This window comes from Echeneis naucrates, chromosome 18 (genome assembly GCF_900963305.1).
Source record: "Echeneis naucrates chromosome 18, fEcheNa1.1, whole genome shotgun sequence".
Classification (NCBI taxonomy): domain Eukaryota; kingdom Metazoa; phylum Chordata; class Actinopteri; order Carangiformes; family Echeneidae; genus Echeneis; species Echeneis naucrates.
In genome coordinates this window covers 7,942,819-7,961,210 of record NC_042528.1, presented here as the reverse complement: position 1 = coordinate 7,961,210, position 18,392 = coordinate 7,942,819, and the positions used below count along the sequence as shown (strand labels likewise).

General features: G+C 40.4%; 2 protein-coding genes across 2 annotated transcripts; both read left to right on the top strand.

Moving 5' to 3' along the window:
* The first annotated feature begins 1,692 nt into the window (after positions 1–1,692).
* sepsecs (Sep (O-phosphoserine) tRNA:Sec (selenocysteine) tRNA synthase) lies at positions 1,693–11,073 on the top strand. The gene is made up of 12 exons (XM_029526528.1): positions 1,693–1,835; positions 3,106–3,227; positions 3,313–3,467; positions 4,038–4,156; positions 4,453–4,611; positions 4,792–4,945; positions 5,051–5,153; positions 5,296–5,425; positions 5,763–5,854; positions 7,535–7,628; positions 7,830–7,920; positions 9,145–11,073. The coding sequence occupies exons 2-12, from the start codon at positions 3,114–3,116 to the stop codon at positions 9,395–9,397; spliced, it is 1,464 nt and encodes a 487-aa protein (XP_029382388.1). The 5' UTR covers positions 1,693–1,835; positions 3,106–3,113; the 3' UTR covers positions 9,398–11,073.
* A 1,327-nt stretch (positions 11,074–12,400) lies between these two features.
* lgi2a (leucine-rich repeat LGI family, member 2a) lies at positions 12,401–16,809 on the top strand. The gene is made up of 8 exons (XM_029526482.1): positions 12,401–12,647; positions 12,881–12,952; positions 13,706–13,777; positions 14,384–14,455; positions 14,731–14,802; positions 14,953–15,122; positions 15,334–15,498; positions 15,591–16,809. Exons 1-8 carry the CDS (start codon positions 12,469–12,471, stop codon positions 16,406–16,408), a joined length of 1,620 nt encoding a protein of 539 aa, XP_029382342.1. The 5' UTR covers positions 12,401–12,468; the 3' UTR covers positions 16,409–16,809.
* The last annotated feature ends 1,583 nt before the right edge of the window (positions 16,810–18,392 follow it).

Below are 18,392 nucleotides of genomic sequence, written 5' to 3'. Positions count from 1 at the left end.
GCCCTCCGCCTGGTAGGGAGGCCGTACCTGAAGCTTTTCTGCTCGTGTTTGTGTCATTGTTGACACAAAACAAACCACGTCTCTTTTTCTTTTCCTCATTTATTGGATCGAGGTGGTCTTTGGTTGACCATGGCCATATTGGGATTCTCCACCCTGACACTCGTGGCAGCAGATGAGCCTCCATTTATGAATGAATAATGGGAAACATCCACACATCGGCGGCTGAACATGGGTCCAGGAAGGAAGGCAAGATGTTGGCATAGCTGTTGAGTACAAATCCCTGCTATGCCATCAAATTGTCATCTTTCTCTCTCCTTTGCTGCAAAAAGCCCCAAGACTCTGACAAATATCACATCCAGAGAGTTTATTGTCTGCTGTGTCCTTACACATTAGCCATTGGTCATTTTAAAGACCATCTACAGATGGTGGATCTAACAGTTCAAAAAAACAGCTCAATGTAATTTTAAGGTTGGGTGGGAATACTGGGTGTAGTTAAAGTTGATGGAGTTATAGCCCAGAAGGGTGAAATTAAACTATCGGCTAACTTTGAAAGAGTTAAACACTTCATGGTTTAGCTGGGATGTTCCTTCTTTAACATTTGCTTTAACATGAATGGACATTTCAATTTTGAAGGAAAGATGTTATTATCATACTTTAAAAAGATCTATTCTTAAAGATCTTATCTAAATGAATAGTTCTGAATAATTGCACCTACTTTTGGCAAAATGTGCTGCTGAGTTTTTGTTTTACACCTTATTCCATAAGACAATGTGAAACAATGACTGTAACATAAATTTAGTACTGTGATATTTCACAAGTGTTCTCACTCTTTTGAGCCACATGGCCAAATCCAACTGTCTCATAGAATCATATTAGAGCGCACAACTATCAAATGTTGAGAAATGACAACTTCAAGAGTTTGATGGCTGCCAGTAGTTTTCCCTGGAAGAGCAACATGTTAAAAAATACTCTGCTGTAATCTCTTTACTGGTGCAAATTAACAAAGAACAGTTACTGAACTGCTACTCTGGAAAAAATGAGGTTTCTTATATTCCATTTCATGCTCCTCTTTACTCCTCAACAGGTCAGAGAGAAATGTTGGACAGAATTTATTTCATTACACAATTTTGACAGTTGGTATTTCTTTACTTTTCTTTAACAGAGCACTGTAGTGTGTTATAATACTTTGTTTTAGTACAAATTACTTTAACACAACCAATCTGCATAATGTTAGCACTTCCAATACTGCTAATGTAATCTAGCCTCCCTACTAATAAATGTGAATCAATTATCAAAAAATATAATTTATGAAAAACATTAAAGATAATTCTGGCTTTAAATTTACATGAACATTTTAATAAAACAATTTACATGCAAAATAAAACTTTTTGTTTGTGATTTATTTCAATATTTTGTATGTATTTATTTCCTTATTTCTGTCTTTGCTTTCCAGCGAAGTAAATAAAAAGAACTAAAACCTAATAAATGAAACCAAAATGCTAATAAGTAAGTTCACTTTTTTTATTCGTAAAACTAGTAAAATGATTTGCATGGAAATATCACCTTTTATTTTATTTCCCGCATTAAATAGCGTTGAGGATATTTTTTATTCAGTATTTCAGGATTTCTCGTTCACAGACTCTTTGCTGTATGACGTTATTTTTGTTGGTCACGTGATCGGCGACTCAGCGGTCATGTGACGTAGTGTGGTCGCTGAACTTGCTGCTTGTCGTGGACCTGATCCCGGTCCCGGTCTTGGTCCCGGTCCTGGTCCCGCTGTCTGTCTCACGTCTGTCTGCGGTCTGGACTCCGTCTGACGGACGGAGACACGTCAGGTAGGAGAGATGACATCCAAAACCTGTCGGCCGCGTGCGCACGTTAGCTTAGCCGAGCGGCTAACAGGCTGTTTCCAAGCGAGCAGGAGTGTGTTAAAGTGGAGCACCTCCTGTTTGGTGGACACAGCAGCTCCCAGCTCACTCTGTGCGGCCGGGGAGGACTTTAACTGCCTTAACCGTGTCTGTTTGGAGGCCAGAGGCCGACAGACTCCTGAAACTCAGCTGAGGAGGAAAGTTGAACAGAATCAATGACATAATTTCTCCAGGAGAGGGCATCACGGACACACTGTCCTGACCAGGAACAGCACAACATGACAAAACATGAAGCACGAAACAGTGTAGTTGGGCCTTTTCTGTATCAGTTCTTTTGCTATTTTTTTTTGTGGGGGTGGGCATGGGATAGACTACTACTAGATAACTAAGTTACACACATCTGTATACATACACAAGCTGGAGTGACACAACTTGTGTGTGCCTTGGTTCAAATAGAAAAGGAATGATATAAACAGACAGCACAAAGCCTGAAGGACACCAGAATAACACCAGGAACACTGTACCTTACTCCTTTTGCTCCTAAAACGGCACTCAGATCTTCATGTCATTGATTTGTTTGAAACTTTGGCAACTCCCTTTGAGATGTTTCCTTCACATCTGCACAATGACCCTACATATTTCCTGTTCATCCAGATGTGCTCCATTCAGATCTTGTGACTGAAGAGGTCACTTCAGGTCATTGAACTCGCTGTCGTAATCATGCAACCAGTTTCAGATGACTTTCAAAGGATTTTACTTTGTGACATGGTGCGTTATCTTGCTGGAAGCATCCAGTAGAAATTCTCAAACTGTGGCCATGAAGGGATGCACATGATCAACAATAATGCTCGACAAACTGGCGCCTTAAACTATTATTTATAACTAAGTGTGCCAAGAAAGGATTCTCCAAAGTTGTTGGAGTCTTTCTGTCAACTCCAACCCGTCTAGCTATCCTTTCTCATCAAAGAGACTAAAACCATTTTCATTTCATTGTCATTTCTGATGATGAAGTAGTTGTGGAAAGGAGAAGGCTATAGGGAAAACCCAGCCAATTTAGTATTGGGCTTTTATAAAGTTACAGATTTGAAAAAGAAATAAATACAATAGATATAAAAATGGCAATACACAGACTTTAGTCCTTATTGTTTTAATGTGTATTTTAATGTGTAAACAGTTTTGTTTCTGTGCTTTATATTTGAGAATTTTTAGGAAATGTTAACAGTTTTGTGTTTCACAGGTAAAAAAATGAACAGTGAAAACTTCACCCTAAGCGAAAGGATAGTGTCGACCTCCTACATTCGGCAGGGCTCTCAGGCACGTCGGAGTCACGAGCAGCTCATCAGACACTTACTGGAGCAGGTAAAGGCAACTGCAGACATCAGGTTTCCTCAAGGTCTCTGCAGACACATCTACATTTCTCATTGTGTGTGTGTGTGTGTTGCAGGGGAAGTGTCCAGAGGAGGGATGGAGTGAGAGCACCATAGAGCTTTTCCTGCATGAGCTGGCTGTGATGGACAGCAATAACTTTCTCGGCAACTGTGGTGTCGGGGAGAGGGAGGGCCGGGTGGTATCCAGTCTTGTGGCGAGACGACATTACAGGTCCGTGTTCAACATCAGCCTGATTACATTTAAATCACAGTAACTCTACTTTATCCACATTTGTATTCAAAATCTATGTTTTCTGAACCAATGATTACCTTTGTGAGGAAATAACAAGTTTAAGACAAACAAATATTTTTGATAAGGATCCAATACATTTTCTAATTAAAGAAATAAGGAAATATGGAGTCATGGTTGGCCTAATAATAAATATATAACTCCAGACAAAGAGGAGATAGTTTGGTCTGCAAAGGATTTCCTACTTATCTTCAGCTACTGTTTCATTTGCTAAATTTTGAGAAGTGATTCCATTGTAATTCATTTACAGCATGTAATGGCTCTTTGGAAAGGCTGGGACGATGTACAGGAGAGATAAATTTTAGAGTTATGCAAAAAATATTCTTGCCAACTGATGTAGGCAATGATTCAAAATAATTTTTTCGAAGGTAAAATCACCTTGTGTATCAGTCAGGCTCCACTCAATATATTACTCCTAGAAATCTTTTCTAATCCCTAAATTTAGGAAGTTGTTTAATGGCACCTGTTGTGACATTCAGCTTTTTTATGTAGGTTGATCCATGGCATAGGACGGTCAGGGGACATCGCTGCTATTCAGCCCAAAGCGGCAGGATCCAGTTTGCTCAACAAGCTGACCAACTCAGTGGTATTGGACATCCTGAAGCGTACAGGTTTGTATTATCAAACCAAAAAATAAATAAACAGAAGGATATATGATGTTTGTGCTAAATATGGACTGATGAAGAATAACGTGCTTTGACGTTGAAGAAAAAAAAAATAAATCTTGAAGAATGTTTAAGGGGCTTCATAAGAGACAAAAATTAAAGATCAAAGATGCAGGATCGTACATTTTTCCAGACATTAGTTGTCTCCTAAATAGAAGCGTCTTTCAAATCTCTCATTCATTTGTATGTGTGGTCTTAAAAAAAAAAAAAAATAAGCATGCTGTGTTTCTTCTGGGTAACAGGTGTACGGAGTGTAGTGAGCTGCTTTGTAGTTCCCATGGCAACAGGAATGAGCTTGACTCTCTGCTTCCTGACCCTTCGTCATCGGAGGCCAAAGGCTCAGTACATCATTTGGCCTCGCATTGACCAGAAGTCCTGTTTCAAGGCCATGATCACAGCAGGTAATATCACTTTAATGTCATGCTGCCTTTAAGTCTCGTACTCAGGCTAGTATTTGGCAGCGTCAGTACTGTTGGGAGAATTTTTAATAATCTTAACTAGTGAAAACACAATCATATCTAACAGCTTCCACTGCCTCTTGTCTGACCTTTGTATTATCTCATTTTTTACTGTCTGATCAGGTTTTGAACCGGTGGTGGTGGAGAACATTCTTGAGGGTGATGAGTTGCGAACAGATTTGGAAGCGGTCGAGCACAAGATCAAGGATTTAGGAGCTGAGAGCATCCTGTGTGTCCATTCAACAACATCCTGCTTTGCGCCGCGAGTCCCGGACAGGTCATTCAAGTTTTTAATGAATACTTGACACAATGATTTCAATAAGCTCTAATAATAATGCAGTAATCTATGTTTTTTTATTTTGCCAAATATCTTCTCTTAAAGGCTTGAGGAGCTGGCCTCTCTGTGTGCCAAATATAACATTCCCCACATAGTAAACAACGCGTATGGTGTGCAGTCGTCCAAATGCATGCACCTTATAGAACAGGTGTGTACCTCTCATCCTCAATCCACCTTTAAGCAGCATCTGTTATTGTGTCCTCATGTAACTGAATACAGCGCTTAATGAACACCCCTCACTGCGACAGGTGACAGGTGAGTGAAATCTGTCTTTCCATGTCTTTGATTAGGGTGCTCGTGTTGGAAGAATCGATGCCTTTGTCCAGAGCTTGGACAAGAACTTTATGGTTCCAGTAGGTGGCGCCATAATCGCAGGTTTTGATGAGGCCTTCATACAGGAGATCAGTAAAATGTATCCAGGTGAGTGGATTTGTGTTCTGTTTCTATTTTTGCATATGCATGTTTCCGCAGATTTGTATTTGCATTGGAATACACACATTCTGCATTTTGCCTTTTGATTACATTACTGGGCTTCACTGGTTCATTTTTCTTTTACAGTGTTAAGTGTTCATTCAATTAAATCATTGACCATCAGCAAAATTAAAGAGTAGCATCAACATTGTCCTTAAAATCAAGAATTATCAGGTCAATTCTGAGTAAAAGTCATGCAGACAGTGAGAGTACAGTGAAATCTGGACTGTCCATACTAGGTTCTGATACTGCTAAACAAAGTCACTTCTTGGCCTTTTGTGTCCAGGTCGAGCCTCAGCCTCACCCTCCCTTGATGTCCTCATCACCCTCCTGTCTCTGGGAGCCAGCGGTTATAAGAAACTCCTCTCAGAAAGAAAGGTGAGAGCATGTACACATCTGGTGGGGTATCTGCTTGATCTTCTCACAAGGTCTGATTGGAACAATGTAGATATGTTTCTGCACAGTGACTTCTGTTCATGCTAGGTCAACGTCTTTCCCCTGAAGAGCAGAGAGCAGCTTACATAAGTTGTATTGAATTCCAGGATCACACATTATGACTGTGCCTGTATGTGTCTGCGTGCAGCTTTGCTTCACCTGCAGTCTCACTAAAGAGGAAAGACTTTCAGATTGAACCAGCAATGGGCTTTGTAGAGGGAGGAGTTTGCTATAGCAAGATAAAATTGATCCAGAAGTTTCAGAAAACATCCCCTGGTGGCTCCCTGCTTTAAAGCAGAGTTGCTCACAATGCAGCATCCCCCTCTTTAAATGGGAGGCACTGCAGTATTCTCACACCTCCAAACTGCTGTGCCATAAATGTACTGTAAATGTTCTGGACTAAATGTTTCATCTGATGCCACAGATAACAGAAATAGAAATGTAATCATCTCAAATGTAGTGCTGATATCTATTAGTGATTTCCAGGATCACACACACTGTAAAATTGACTCCATTGAAGAAATGTACATTTAGGAAATTCCTCTGGCCTCTCACATGACCCGATGCCAGCAGGGCTTTATTGATTGCACTTCATCCAAATTATGCATAATTAATGTCCCGGACCTGTTTTCCATGGCGTGTGGAGAACTGAGTGATTTCCACACATCTCCCCTGGGGTCAAAAGCTTTAAATAATTCAAGCATTTCATCTCCGGAGGTTCATTTACAGCCTCATGTAAGCATTTTCAAAAATGTCCTGATGTTGAAAAGGACCAACAGATGATGTGTTTTTGTTATACACACACACACACTTATTGTCTGCAGAGTCGTAGCCATGCACACTCTACACCATGAGCACCCCTCCCCTAAGGATAATAAAGTCGTCCTTTGTTATTAGAGAACAACGGACACTTGGAGACTCTTGACATCATTGAAAAGGCTGTTTGTGTTTGTTATGTGACAGAGAAAATATTTTTCTTTTTGATGCTTTCAAATTAGGAAAGTATGAGTCAGCAGAGTACACTCACACACACACACACACACACACACACACACACACCCCCAGTGTTGCAGAGAGCAGATCCTCTAATGTGCAACGCTTCACCAGGGAATCTGGCGCCAGTAGTCAACAACAAAGGCGCTGGGTTTTGTTTTTGTCCAGCTTCACTTCCTCCACTGGTCTGTGTTCAAAAGTCTGTCATCCTTGATCAGTCATCCACACACTGCTTTGAAACGCTGTGCAACGCACTCTCTCTGCATATTTCAAACTCATGGATGCTTAAGTTAAAAGAATGCATTCATGTTCACATCCCTCCCTGATTGATAGGGGAGCCTGATGTGTGATGTGAGGAAAGATCTTGGTCAGGGATGGAGAGAAAGTTCATGCAGTTTCTGCTAAAGTCTGCTACAGGCAGGGGAAGGAGAGGAGGGGGGTTGACATGCACCGGTGTGCTGGGGAGATTTGCTTGATTAGCAATAAAACCAAGGCTGCTGCTGCTAAAATAAGGCTGTGGCAGTGTGTGAAAAGAGCATTGTGCTTCTATTTATAGTTCTTTTGTAAGCCCCTTGCTGTCTCTTACTCTGTCTTCTCATGTTTTTTTCTTTTTGCCTGCTTTTCCTGCAGGAGATTTATTTTTTCTTGGCTCAGGAGCTCAAGAGTCTGGCCTCTGCTCATGGGGAGAGATTGCTTCACACCCCACATAACCCCATTTCACTGGGTAAGCTTAATGTGCTGGCTCCACACAAATTGTATAGTTTGTCTATATAATTCAATTTCTTTGAATATTAAAGACTATATTTCTTTCAATGCACAATATGCAACGGATTTTTGTATCAAGTTAACGAAAGATTAATGCAGATCAAGAAAAGAAATAAAAAAGTGTTTCGTGGAATAATAGCGCGGTATTGCTTTCTTCTAGCCATGAGTCTGGACGGTCTCCAAGCTGACAGCGACAAGGCAGTGACCCAGCTGGGCTCCATGTTGTTCACTCGGCAAGTGTCAGGAGCCAGGTATGAGAGCTTTAAAAGGGCATGGCCAAAATAAATGGCCTGCCTGTGGTAATATGGGGGGCTGGGTGCAGGGAAAACAATGGCAAGGAAGTGTGTGTGTTTGTGTTGGGGACATGAGCAAAGCTTGGAAAGACACAGACATCAAGTGTGTCCCATAAGTTGAGTTTGCTTGTGTCCTCAAACACAAGGGGATGAGTTGTGTGTTGCTCAACAAAATGGCCAGATGAAATCACTAATCAAGCAGATGGATCTGCTGAATATGGTGGAAGACAAAGTACTTTAGATAATTAGACAGCCCATCCTATCAGGGCTGCCTCCTAATTTAACTGGATTTCTCCATTACCATCCACAGAGCGATGTTGTCTCCACATCATCACAAACTCTAATGCAACACAGACAGCCATGTTATCTTGTGTATAAATGGAGATTTCATGTTATGGGTCATTTGCTCATCTGTTTCCCTTCAATAGTTTTTGACCAAATGTGGGATGTAAAAGTTAAAAACCCAATTCAGATTTCAATGCACTCTTTGCTCAATTACATAATAAAAGAACCAAAGAAATAGCTTCCACACTTCTACCATCCTCCTGAGCTTTTTTTTTTTTTTTTTCTGGTTGCGGTTTAGGCCTTGGGTCTTTGTAGCATCCAAAATTAGAGCCGTTGACTTCACAAGTTTATATTTCATTGACACACATTAGTCTTTGTATTTACACTTCATCAAGTGAAAGCATTTAGCATTTTCCTCGAGGTTGATGGTGACTAAAACAAAACTAAAAGGTGAGGGCAATATTAAACTAGCAGTCACTGTTTGGGCCGAAACAGGTGATAGTTAGGCATAATAACTCAAGAGATGGTAATGTGTTGGTGTTGTATGAACTGGTTGTTTTTGTAATTGCAGATTAATGTTTGACTTTTAACGCACAGCATTTGTAGTGCACATTGTATTATATCATTCACCGTAACATCTGTGAATAGATCATCATGGAGAAGGCTTATTCCAGCTAACTTCAATGAACAGTCAGTCATGGATGAGAGAACCTGCTGACATTTTGTCAGTGCTTGCTGCTGGGATTTTTGAATCACTTGGTGAATATTTCTGCAGACAGTTTAAATTAAATAAAGTGAATTACGTTTTGGATAGTCTGAGGGGAAAAAACATATTTAAAATCATGAAACGTTCCAGGTTAGATAATTAATTCAATTGTTTTTCTTCCATCCCTCCAGGGTAGTACCACTGGGCAAGGAGCAGACCATCAGCGGGCACACGTTCCATGGCTTCATGTCACATTCAGAGATATATCCCTGCCCCTACCTCAATGCTGCCTCAGCTGTGGGCATCACTCAAGAGGATGTTAGACTGTGCATCAAACGGCTTGACAAGTGCCTTAAGACGCTGAGGAAAGAGTTGAATGTGGCTAAAAGCAGTTCCCCAGTGTCGCCATCGAGCCAGGAGGATGAGAATGATGCAACAAAATAAAATATTTCAACAGCCAAAGGAAGTACATCGAGGGATTTTAAGGTTCCTTACTTCCTACCTGACGTGAACTGTTTGTTGTTTTTTTTTTTTATGCTTGCTCGTGAATTACCAATCCAGACGCTATAATAAGGTCAAAGGCACAAGCTCACCTCTAACAGCTGGTGATGAAACTGTGCACAGGTGTTCATTACAGAAAAAATGACACAAACTGATATCACTGAATATATCCCTCCTCTGTGAATGTGTGAGGCGATAATCTGCGTACAAAACATATGGTTATAAGTCTCTGATAGCAAGCCAGACGAAAGCATCTGCAAAGATGTCAAAATGCTTTAATTTATTATGGATTTGAAGTCAAAATAGATTATGGGTCTATCATTTAAAATTGTCTTCACTTCATGAGTGTCATTTTTCCTAATTAAAACCATCTAAAGCCTCCATATTGCAGTTATTGGATGAAATATTCAGTAAAACAGCCAGCCTTTCAGTGTGAGATGAACTGAGACTCTTGGCTGATGGAAACCAATCTGTGCATACTTGATCTGCATGCCATTTTAGGAATACATTAAGCTAACTGCAGTATATTGTCCCATGTTTTATGTTGCGTATTGTAATGCGATACAAGTGGAGTTGATCCATTAACGCCGTCTCAACCCCTGTGCATTGAATTTGGTTGTTTATTTCCATGCTTGGTAGATATAGTAAGTAACAGATAATCAATGAAATACACCAAACATAAATCTTTAGTGTATTGAGTGAGCGAAATATTCACTAGCTTATACTCTATGCCTTATTAACAGCGAAAAAGATTGGTAGTTAACTGCTAATTTGTATTTTAAGAAGAGCAAATGAACTTAGATTTCAGGGGACTTGTTCTTTTACATCTTTGGTTTTATTCCCACTACTCTAGTCTCAGTCATTAGGAAGTCGTGAAAGTAGTGCCCCAGGGCACAGAAATAGACTCCTACTAAAGCCGCTCACACTGATGACTAATCTATATTTCGACACTGCACTGTCCAAGTTCTCCCTGTGACCTCCCCTTCATCTGCTGTGTATTATCAAGTTGCTTTGAAAAGCATTGTACACATGAAGTGGATGCTGTGTGTTTTCTGGGAATTGAAACAGCTACACTCTATGACAGATGCAGAAATTACAGTAAGGACTATTGTAGTTGCCGTGTCTGTGCTGCTGCTGTGTGGATTTTCAAATGCATTTGGTCATTGTTGGAATACATGTGTAGCAACAGCATCCTCTGAAAGTGAGCTGGAGTGAGACAGATAAGGATGCTGTATCAGCACACTTTGACGGTTCCCAAGCTGCACCATCCATTAACAGAGCTGTGCACTGTGGCAGAGCAGGTACAGTGCAGCTCTCTGAAAAGCAGAGGCGGTTATAACAAAAGTGCTCTTCTCTTACGGTGGCTTTTTTGAGTTGAGGCAAATGTTGCATCTGGCCAGTTTTAATCAGAATTAAACAAACAGCAGATTTGTTGTACAGGAGCAAATGTGGAGACATATTGAGCGAATGGTGTTTGTTGATCTTTCTGATTCATCCCCATTCCCTGTCACCAGCTTTTTGTATTTTCCACCTCTTTTGCTGATATAGCAGAGATGTGTTGAGGATAGAGAGCCAGGCACACTTTTCTGAGCTGGACAGTTTTAAAGGATCATTTTATTGATTAAAACTGCTGCAGTGTGTAAATCAGAAAATGGCTTCCACTGAGAAACTTGCACAAGATATTGCATTGCCTTTTTTTTATGCGATCAAGTTATCAGTTTTATGGTTACTGTTTGTTTCACGTTGAAATGGTAAATGTTGCTGTCTCTTGTTTACTTTAAGCGTTTCTCACCAACGTAGGCTGCATGTCGAATTATGCCACTTGAATCTGCACTCACCACACTCAATCATAACTGTAAGTACCCCAGGGATGTTGCTGCTTGACAAATGGCCCTCCACGTCTGGCTCTCTGAATCTGCCAGGTAAAGTTCAGCCAGTGATGATTGAATGCCGGAGTGGCACTAACAGGACCACAGAGGGAAGGTAAGGCAAAATTATTTGTATAGCACATATTAAGAAGGACCACAGTACACTGAAAGAACAGGGATTACCAGGCTGGCTCAAGTAGGGACAAACCTACTGCCTGCTTTTAATTTATAATAATAGGCCTATATTCTACAAACCTCTGAACATTTCATTCTGAAATTTACTACATTTTGATGGAATCTTTAAGATCTCCAGTAGAAATTAGCTGAACGTGTGTACAATATCGAATTTTGGCGATTAAAAGACAGAAAGTTGTTTGAAATACAAACAAAAAGAATATCAGTTTGTCTGACAGGATGCATGAAAACAATATTTATGAAGGCTGGAAATGAGTTGTTTTCCCATGTTTGTATCTGCTACAGTTTGGTAGATGTACACACATTTTTCAGCAGGTCGGTGGATTTGGCGTTAAAGGGAGCACCAGCAGAGCCCGGAGGCGCTGTCCATGGTGCTGCAGCAGTGGCCGTACTGTACAGCTGACTGTATGTGGATGTTACCTGATACTAACCTGAACTACACATCCTGTCTCAGCCTGTTTGACCCGAATCGTGAGACCTTTATGAGATGTGTCTGATTAGACATGTGTCGAACAAACCCATGCTGGGAAACGCGCTCAGAATGAACAAATGCGTTTCAATTCATGTTTGTAATGGCAAGAAAATGCACATCTGTGTCTATAACTGAGGTTTTTCTCATTTACTTCTTAGGATTCATTCATGATACCACGTGTGCATAAATGCCTGCTATGTTCAAACACATACACATCCAGTTCAGCAGATCCACCGCAAGCAGCTTTATAATGATGTGTTTTTGTCATGTTTGGTTGTTGGTTGTTTAACCAACAGTTAAACTGGAGCCGGAGCTCTGGCGTAATAAATAATGAAAGTGGACGGAGGGGAGCTGCAGCTGATTTGCTGATGTCAGGGAGCCAGTGCAGCATTTCATGGTGCAGGGTGGAAATGCGCGGTGCCATCTGCCTCGATCGGTGCTCTCAGCGAAACCTCACACATGCGAGCCCGGCAAGGAAGATGCTGCCAACTCTGAAGATTTGGGCATTGCTTACCGTGTCGCTGTGCTGCCTGTCGCAACCGGCTCATTTGAAGAAGGGTTTCCGATGCCCTTCAACATGCAGCTGCTCCAAGGAGTCTATCATTTGCGTCGGGTCCTCCTATGTCCCGAGAATTACCCCCAACGAGATCAATTCATTGTGAGTATCTTTCCCGTGTGATATTTTCACCATACAGTCCGCACGGAACAATCAGTGTGCGTATAAAATGCTGCAATATTGTCCCATTGAGTTTGATTCCAGCTGCCTCTGGCCGCATTTCCTAATGCACACCATCATCATAACAGCTAAGGTTGAAAGCCAGTGCAGTTAACCACTTCTCAGTATTTTATTTCAGTTTGGTGGCTCGACATTTTTTTTTTTCTTTCTTTCAGGAGTATCATCAATGGGACTTTCTCTGAGATTAAGGAGGCTATGTTTGCTCACATGTCCTCCCTCCAGCTCCTGTAAGAACTGTAACTACATCACCTGTCATTCCTCTAAGATTTCATTAGCTCCTTTTAACTTTTAGCAAGGGCTCCTTTCAAGTCAAAATAATTTAGTTAAAAGCTCATTTCAAATTGGCAATTTTGTAATCTTGAATATATTTAGTGTGATGTTTCACACTGCAAATTCTCAGTGCAGCCCAATATTAGACAATATGAAGCTGCAATACACACAACCAGACACTCATTATACATGCATGCACAAATGAAGTTTGTCTGCTACTTATGAATACTTTCTGCTGATGTGCACAGAGTAATGCAACATATGAGTCTGTTTAGTCGGGGTCGGGCCTTTAAACGGATTGGACACCTGCAAATAAATAATAAAAACCAAGTCTTGGGCTTTGAGTGCAGTCTCTCTACTACTGTCCTGGACTGAACAAAGGCCGTCAGTCTGCTTCAATACTCCACGAGTGATAGCTGGGATGTCAGCACAAACAAAGGCGTGGCAGTTACAGAGCACAGAACCAAAGTGATGACACCCCCAATGAATTCCATCCTGTTTTGTGTGTTTAGCAGGTTTTTGGGGGGCTTCATAACGGTCCCTTTGCTACACATTCATGTAAAGGCAGTCTTACCTTTGTGCAGGAAAATCTTTTAGTGACACTGTCAGTGTGTTTTGCATTTGTGTGGTAAGGTGTGTTTTTTGCTTGTGTTGTTCTGAGGCAGACTAAGTCGCGATTGAACATATTTAATCCAAATTTTCTATCACAGGCTTTTGAATTCAAACTCTTTAACAACTATAAGGGATGATGCATTCTCAGGCCTTCCACATCTGGAGTACCTGTAAGTTCTATTGCATTGATTGATTGTTTTAATGCATGGAGTGAATAAATTGTAATAACTTCAAGACATATTTATGTAAGCTAGTAACCAATGAGCTGTAGCTGGATAAAACTGCACATTGAATAAAACGTAACAGACTACTAGAATGTTGTTACGGGCATGAGATTATGTTTGGATGTTGGGGAATGAGCGTTTGTGGCAGTATGCCCTCTAGTGACGAATCAGTACAGATAGAGTTGTATTTGTTACAGTTTCTAACAATCTCTAAACCTGATTTAAGTAAAACTGGCAAAAAAAATAAAAAATTGCTTTAACAGTAATGTATTTAAAAGAAATTCAAAGAACAACTACTGCCTTTACTGTTCAACAAATACATATACTTTCAGGGCAACATGGCTTTGTCAAAACAGTATAAATCATATAATTTTCATAAAAGCTTAAATGTCTGTACCTGAGACATTCATTCTCCATGACAGGAACGTATGACTTCTTTTTCAAATCAAATGACCAACATTACTGAAAATGAAATCATATAAACCTGGTGCAGATGTGACATTCTTCAGCCTGATCACAAAACTCACTGTATTTTCTTGTCATTTTCCACAGGTTCATTGAGAGTAATAAGATAGAGACCGCATCCAAATATGCCTTCAGGGGACTCAGGGACTTGACTCACTTGTATGTGACTGTTTCATGTAGTAAATGTAATATTTAGCTACTTCATGTGATTTTTATTAGAGGACAATAATTAGAGAATAATGACATGAAGGAAGTGAATCTGTTTTACTCAGAGTACAGCACATGTAACAATGCTGAGTATATATGCATTTAGATATTAAAGTGACTTTTGCACATTATATCTAAATTTAGTCTTTTTCCTTTTACTTGAAAGGAGTGATGATTAGCGTTCATCAGTAGTTTTAGTCATAATAATTAATGAATGCTGTTTCTAGGTCTTTGGCAAACAACAACATAAAAGCCTTGCCCAGGGACCTGTTTATTGACCTGGACTCACTGATAGAGCTGTAAGTTTGATTTTCGATACATGAGATGCAGTATAAATGGCCTTAATAGTTCCAAGATTTTATCTTCTGTCCAATGTAATTCTTTTTTTCTTCACTTCGACTATGGCTGCTCTGTTTTGTAGCAATGACGTACGGTTCTCCCCCCTGCAGGGACCTGCGAGGCAATGCTTTTGAGTGTGACTGCCGGGCCAAGTGGCTGATGACGTGGCTGAAGAACACCAATGCCACAGTGTCAGATGTTGTGTGTGTTGGACCAGAGGACATGAAGGACAAGCGCCTTAATGATCTGACCAGCCTGCACAATGAGTGCATCTCAACAGGTGAGAAACATTTGAGCCAGCTGGCCTGGTCTCTTGGCTGACTGGCATCAGCATCAGCCAACTAAGCCCTGACTAACATAGTGCACAGTAAGCACTCCACAGAGAGGGCAGAGGGGTTGATTCCCCTGTTTGATCTTCGAACTTGTCCAACCCAGTTTTGAAGAACTTGTTAAAGTATAAAAAATGTTGTTTCTCTATGTCCTTTTCACAGACTTTGTCCTCCATCAGTCAGTGGCGTCTGAGTCTCTGTCTCTTGACACATTCAGTTATAAGAATGACGTATATGTGGCTATCGCTGCTCCCAGCATAGAGAGCTGTATGGTGTTCCAATGGGACCATATCGAAATGAACTTCAGAACTTATGATAACATCACAGGTATGAAATCACCTCAGTAAACTCTTTCAAAATACCCTTGTTGACTTTTTTACTCATATTGTCAGCCTAATTTTTTTCCCACAACCTTTTAGGTCAGTCCATTGTTGGGTGCAAGTCAGTTGTCATCCAGAACCAGGTGTTTGTCATCGTCGCTCAGCTCTTTGGTGGCTCCCACATCTACAGGTTTGATGAGGACCAAAGCAGGTTCAGCAAGTTTCAGGATATTGAGGTGTCCAAGATCTCCAAGCCCAATGACATTGAGGCGTTTCAGATTGGCTCCGACTGGTTCTTTGTGATTGCTGACAGCTCAAAAGCGGGCCTGTCCACACTCTACAAATGGAACGACAAGGGCTTCTATTCTTACCAGTCACTGCATGAGTGGTACCGTGACACAGATGCAGAGTTCTTAGACTTGGATGGGAAGGCCCACCTAATCTTGGCAAGCCGCTCACAGGTGCCTGTGATCTACCAGTGGAGCCGTAACAACCAGAAGTTTGTCCTGCAGGGCGAGATCCCCAACATGGAGGATGTAGTGGCTGTGAAGCACTTCCGGATCAAAGGGGAGCTCTACCTGGCAATGACCCGCTATATTGGAGACTCCAAGGTTCTGCTTTGGGGTGCAAAACAGTTTGCAGAGATCCAGGCCTTGCCCTCAAGGGGCTCCATGATTCTGCAGCCGTTCTCTTTTAAGGACCGTTATTACCTGGCCCTGGGAAGTGACTACACCTTCTCACAGATCTACCTATGGGATGAGGAACAGAAACTGTTTGACCGCTTCAAAGAGGTGTACATCCAGGCACCACGCTCCTTCACTGTGGTCTCCACTGACCGCAGGGACTTCATCTTTGCCTCCAGCTTCAAGGGGAATACACAGATCTTTGAGCACATCATCATCGACTTGAGTTTGTGAGGGTCTGTGCCTTATTGCCCCGACTGCAATCGAACGTCTTCCACTAAATAAAGATACAAAAGGAAAAGAACAAACCAGAGCAGAGTTTTTGAACTGTTGCATAGAAATTCTCACATAATTTTCCGTCATAATTAAGAGCTGGGTCAAATAGTGTTGGAGTCCTTTGAGTATCTGAAGTTGTCTGTACTGTTTCTCAATGGTCTCATCCTATCACCCATCCTCATGGCCTCTCAGACTCAGAGGATACGAGCATTTCAGAAAGACTGATGGGGAAACTCCTTAGTGTTGGAAATTGTAAAAAGCAGATGGTATCCTGGCTAATCTAGCTGACATTCCTGAGGGAGGAAGGTAAATACAATTTAAGAATTTTTGTGGTATAGATTTTGGTTTAATTTCCCCAAATGTTGATGGTTTCAACCCCAAAAAGATTAACCAGGATCTCAAAGAAAGATCATATTTCAAGTTTTGTTTTGTTCTCATTTAGGGCAACTGAGGACATAACAGCTTTGGTTGCCTCATACCCTGTTGAAATGTACAGGTTGTTGCCTTCTGGGTTCTGATGGACCCACAGTGCCTCCCTCTGGCTGCGGTAAGGTATCACACCCACTTGCTTCTTTCTTACAGGGAATGTTTTGAAAGCACAAACCTTTAATTCTAAGACCTGAGATCACAGTCTTCTTAGCGTAGTTGTTTAGTGGGAAGTGTTACTGTAGGTGCTATAGATTATATTGCATACAGTAAATAAAAGTGGCTGTTTTAGGAAGTGAACTATTCAGGACTGGATGTAGCGGATGCCTTCTTAGACGGATGTATATCGATAGAAAATCCCCAGTTAGATACCCTTTCCAGTTCAGAGGTACTTTAAGTGGCAAAGTAGATAGAAACTCTTTTTATTTGTTGAGTGGAAAAGGACCTTCGTTTAGGTGATGTCAGGGAAACTACTTTGTTTGAAAAAAATAATACCAACTACCATTTTTTTTTGGACTACTAACAGAATTTAACTATGTTTTAGGCTCTCGCTAAAAGAGGCATAGCTGAATCAGTGGATCAGGGAGCTCATATAAATACATCTGAAAGAGGGAGTACATCATTTGTCCAAAACTGATCGAAACAAGGTTTATGTAAATATGTCTACTTAAGATGAGAGACTTTTTCAATCTTTCTGTTCTTTGAAGTAATGAATGTTAAATGTCAACAAGCTACAAAATGTATATAAAACAAAGAAAACAATGCCATTAGCGATTTGTCACAGAAAAATGCAAACAGAACCTTGCACTTATAAATAAAATGTTGCAGCTTGCAAGAGCATGACATTCAAAAAAAAAAAGGTGTTTGCCAAATTCTTTTTAAATGAACCTAGCCAACCATGTGAATGCTATTGCAAATGTAAAAAAAAAAAAAAGGCCAATGGAACATGCAAGCTTTGCAACATGCAGATTCTTTTTTAGGATTTTGTTTTAAGCATATTGAATGTTATTCTAAAATATACTGTAAGATTAATCAATTGTGTATCAAAATAAATGTGTGAAAGTATGTTTGTGAGATCATTTGCTGATAATTATTTCTCCCGATGTTTTTAAGAATATACCTCATAATACTAAGGCCTGTTTTACATCTTAGAAATAAAATGTTCATTATAAACTATGAAATATTTAAATATTAGTTGTCTTGCATGCAGATAAGAACACCCACAGAGCAATGTGCATCATGAATGCAGAATGAAAAAGGAAAACATTGTAGACGGGCTCATATCACTTCCTTCTTGTACAGATGAACACAGTGGGCCTTACAATGTAAATGAACTTCTCAGTATTCATTTGACATTCACCTTGAGGTTGAAGTGTAAAATATTATTTTCTTGACCTTGTATGTGGTCATAATGAACTTACAATGTTTTGTGCAAATAATTTTTTTGCACTTGAAGAATGTGGTAATACACTGTAGAAAATGTCAAAATCAAAAACAGTATATCACTGTAGTAAAT

What these genes read in the sequence shown, in the direction of transcription:
- sepsecs (XM_029526528.1), top strand. Translation starts at nt 3,114, where the DNA reads ATGAACAGTGAAAACTTCACCCTAAGCGAAAGGATAGTGTCGACCTCC. An exon ending in GTGGCGAGACGACATTACAG is followed by an intron (nt 3,468 to 4,037) that starts GTCCGTGTTCAA and finishes TTTTTTATGTAG; the next exon opens with GTTGATCCATGGCATAGGAC. An exon ending in ACATAACCCCATTTCACTGG is followed by an intron (nt 7,629 to 7,829) that starts GTAAGCTTAATG and finishes GCTTTCTTCTAG; the next exon opens with CCATGAGTCTGGACGGTCTC.
- lgi2a (XM_029526482.1), top strand. Translation starts at nt 12,469, where the DNA reads ATGCTGCCAACTCTGAAGATTTGGGCATTGCTTACCGTGTCGCTGTGC. An exon ending in CCCAACGAGATCAATTCATT is followed by an intron (nt 12,648 to 12,880) that starts GTGAGTATCTTT and finishes TCTTTCTTTCAG; the next exon opens with GAGTATCATCAATGGGACTT. An exon ending in CTGGACTCACTGATAGAGCT is followed by an intron (nt 14,803 to 14,952) that starts GTAAGTTTGATT and finishes TCCCCCCTGCAG; the next exon opens with GGACCTGCGAGGCAATGCTT.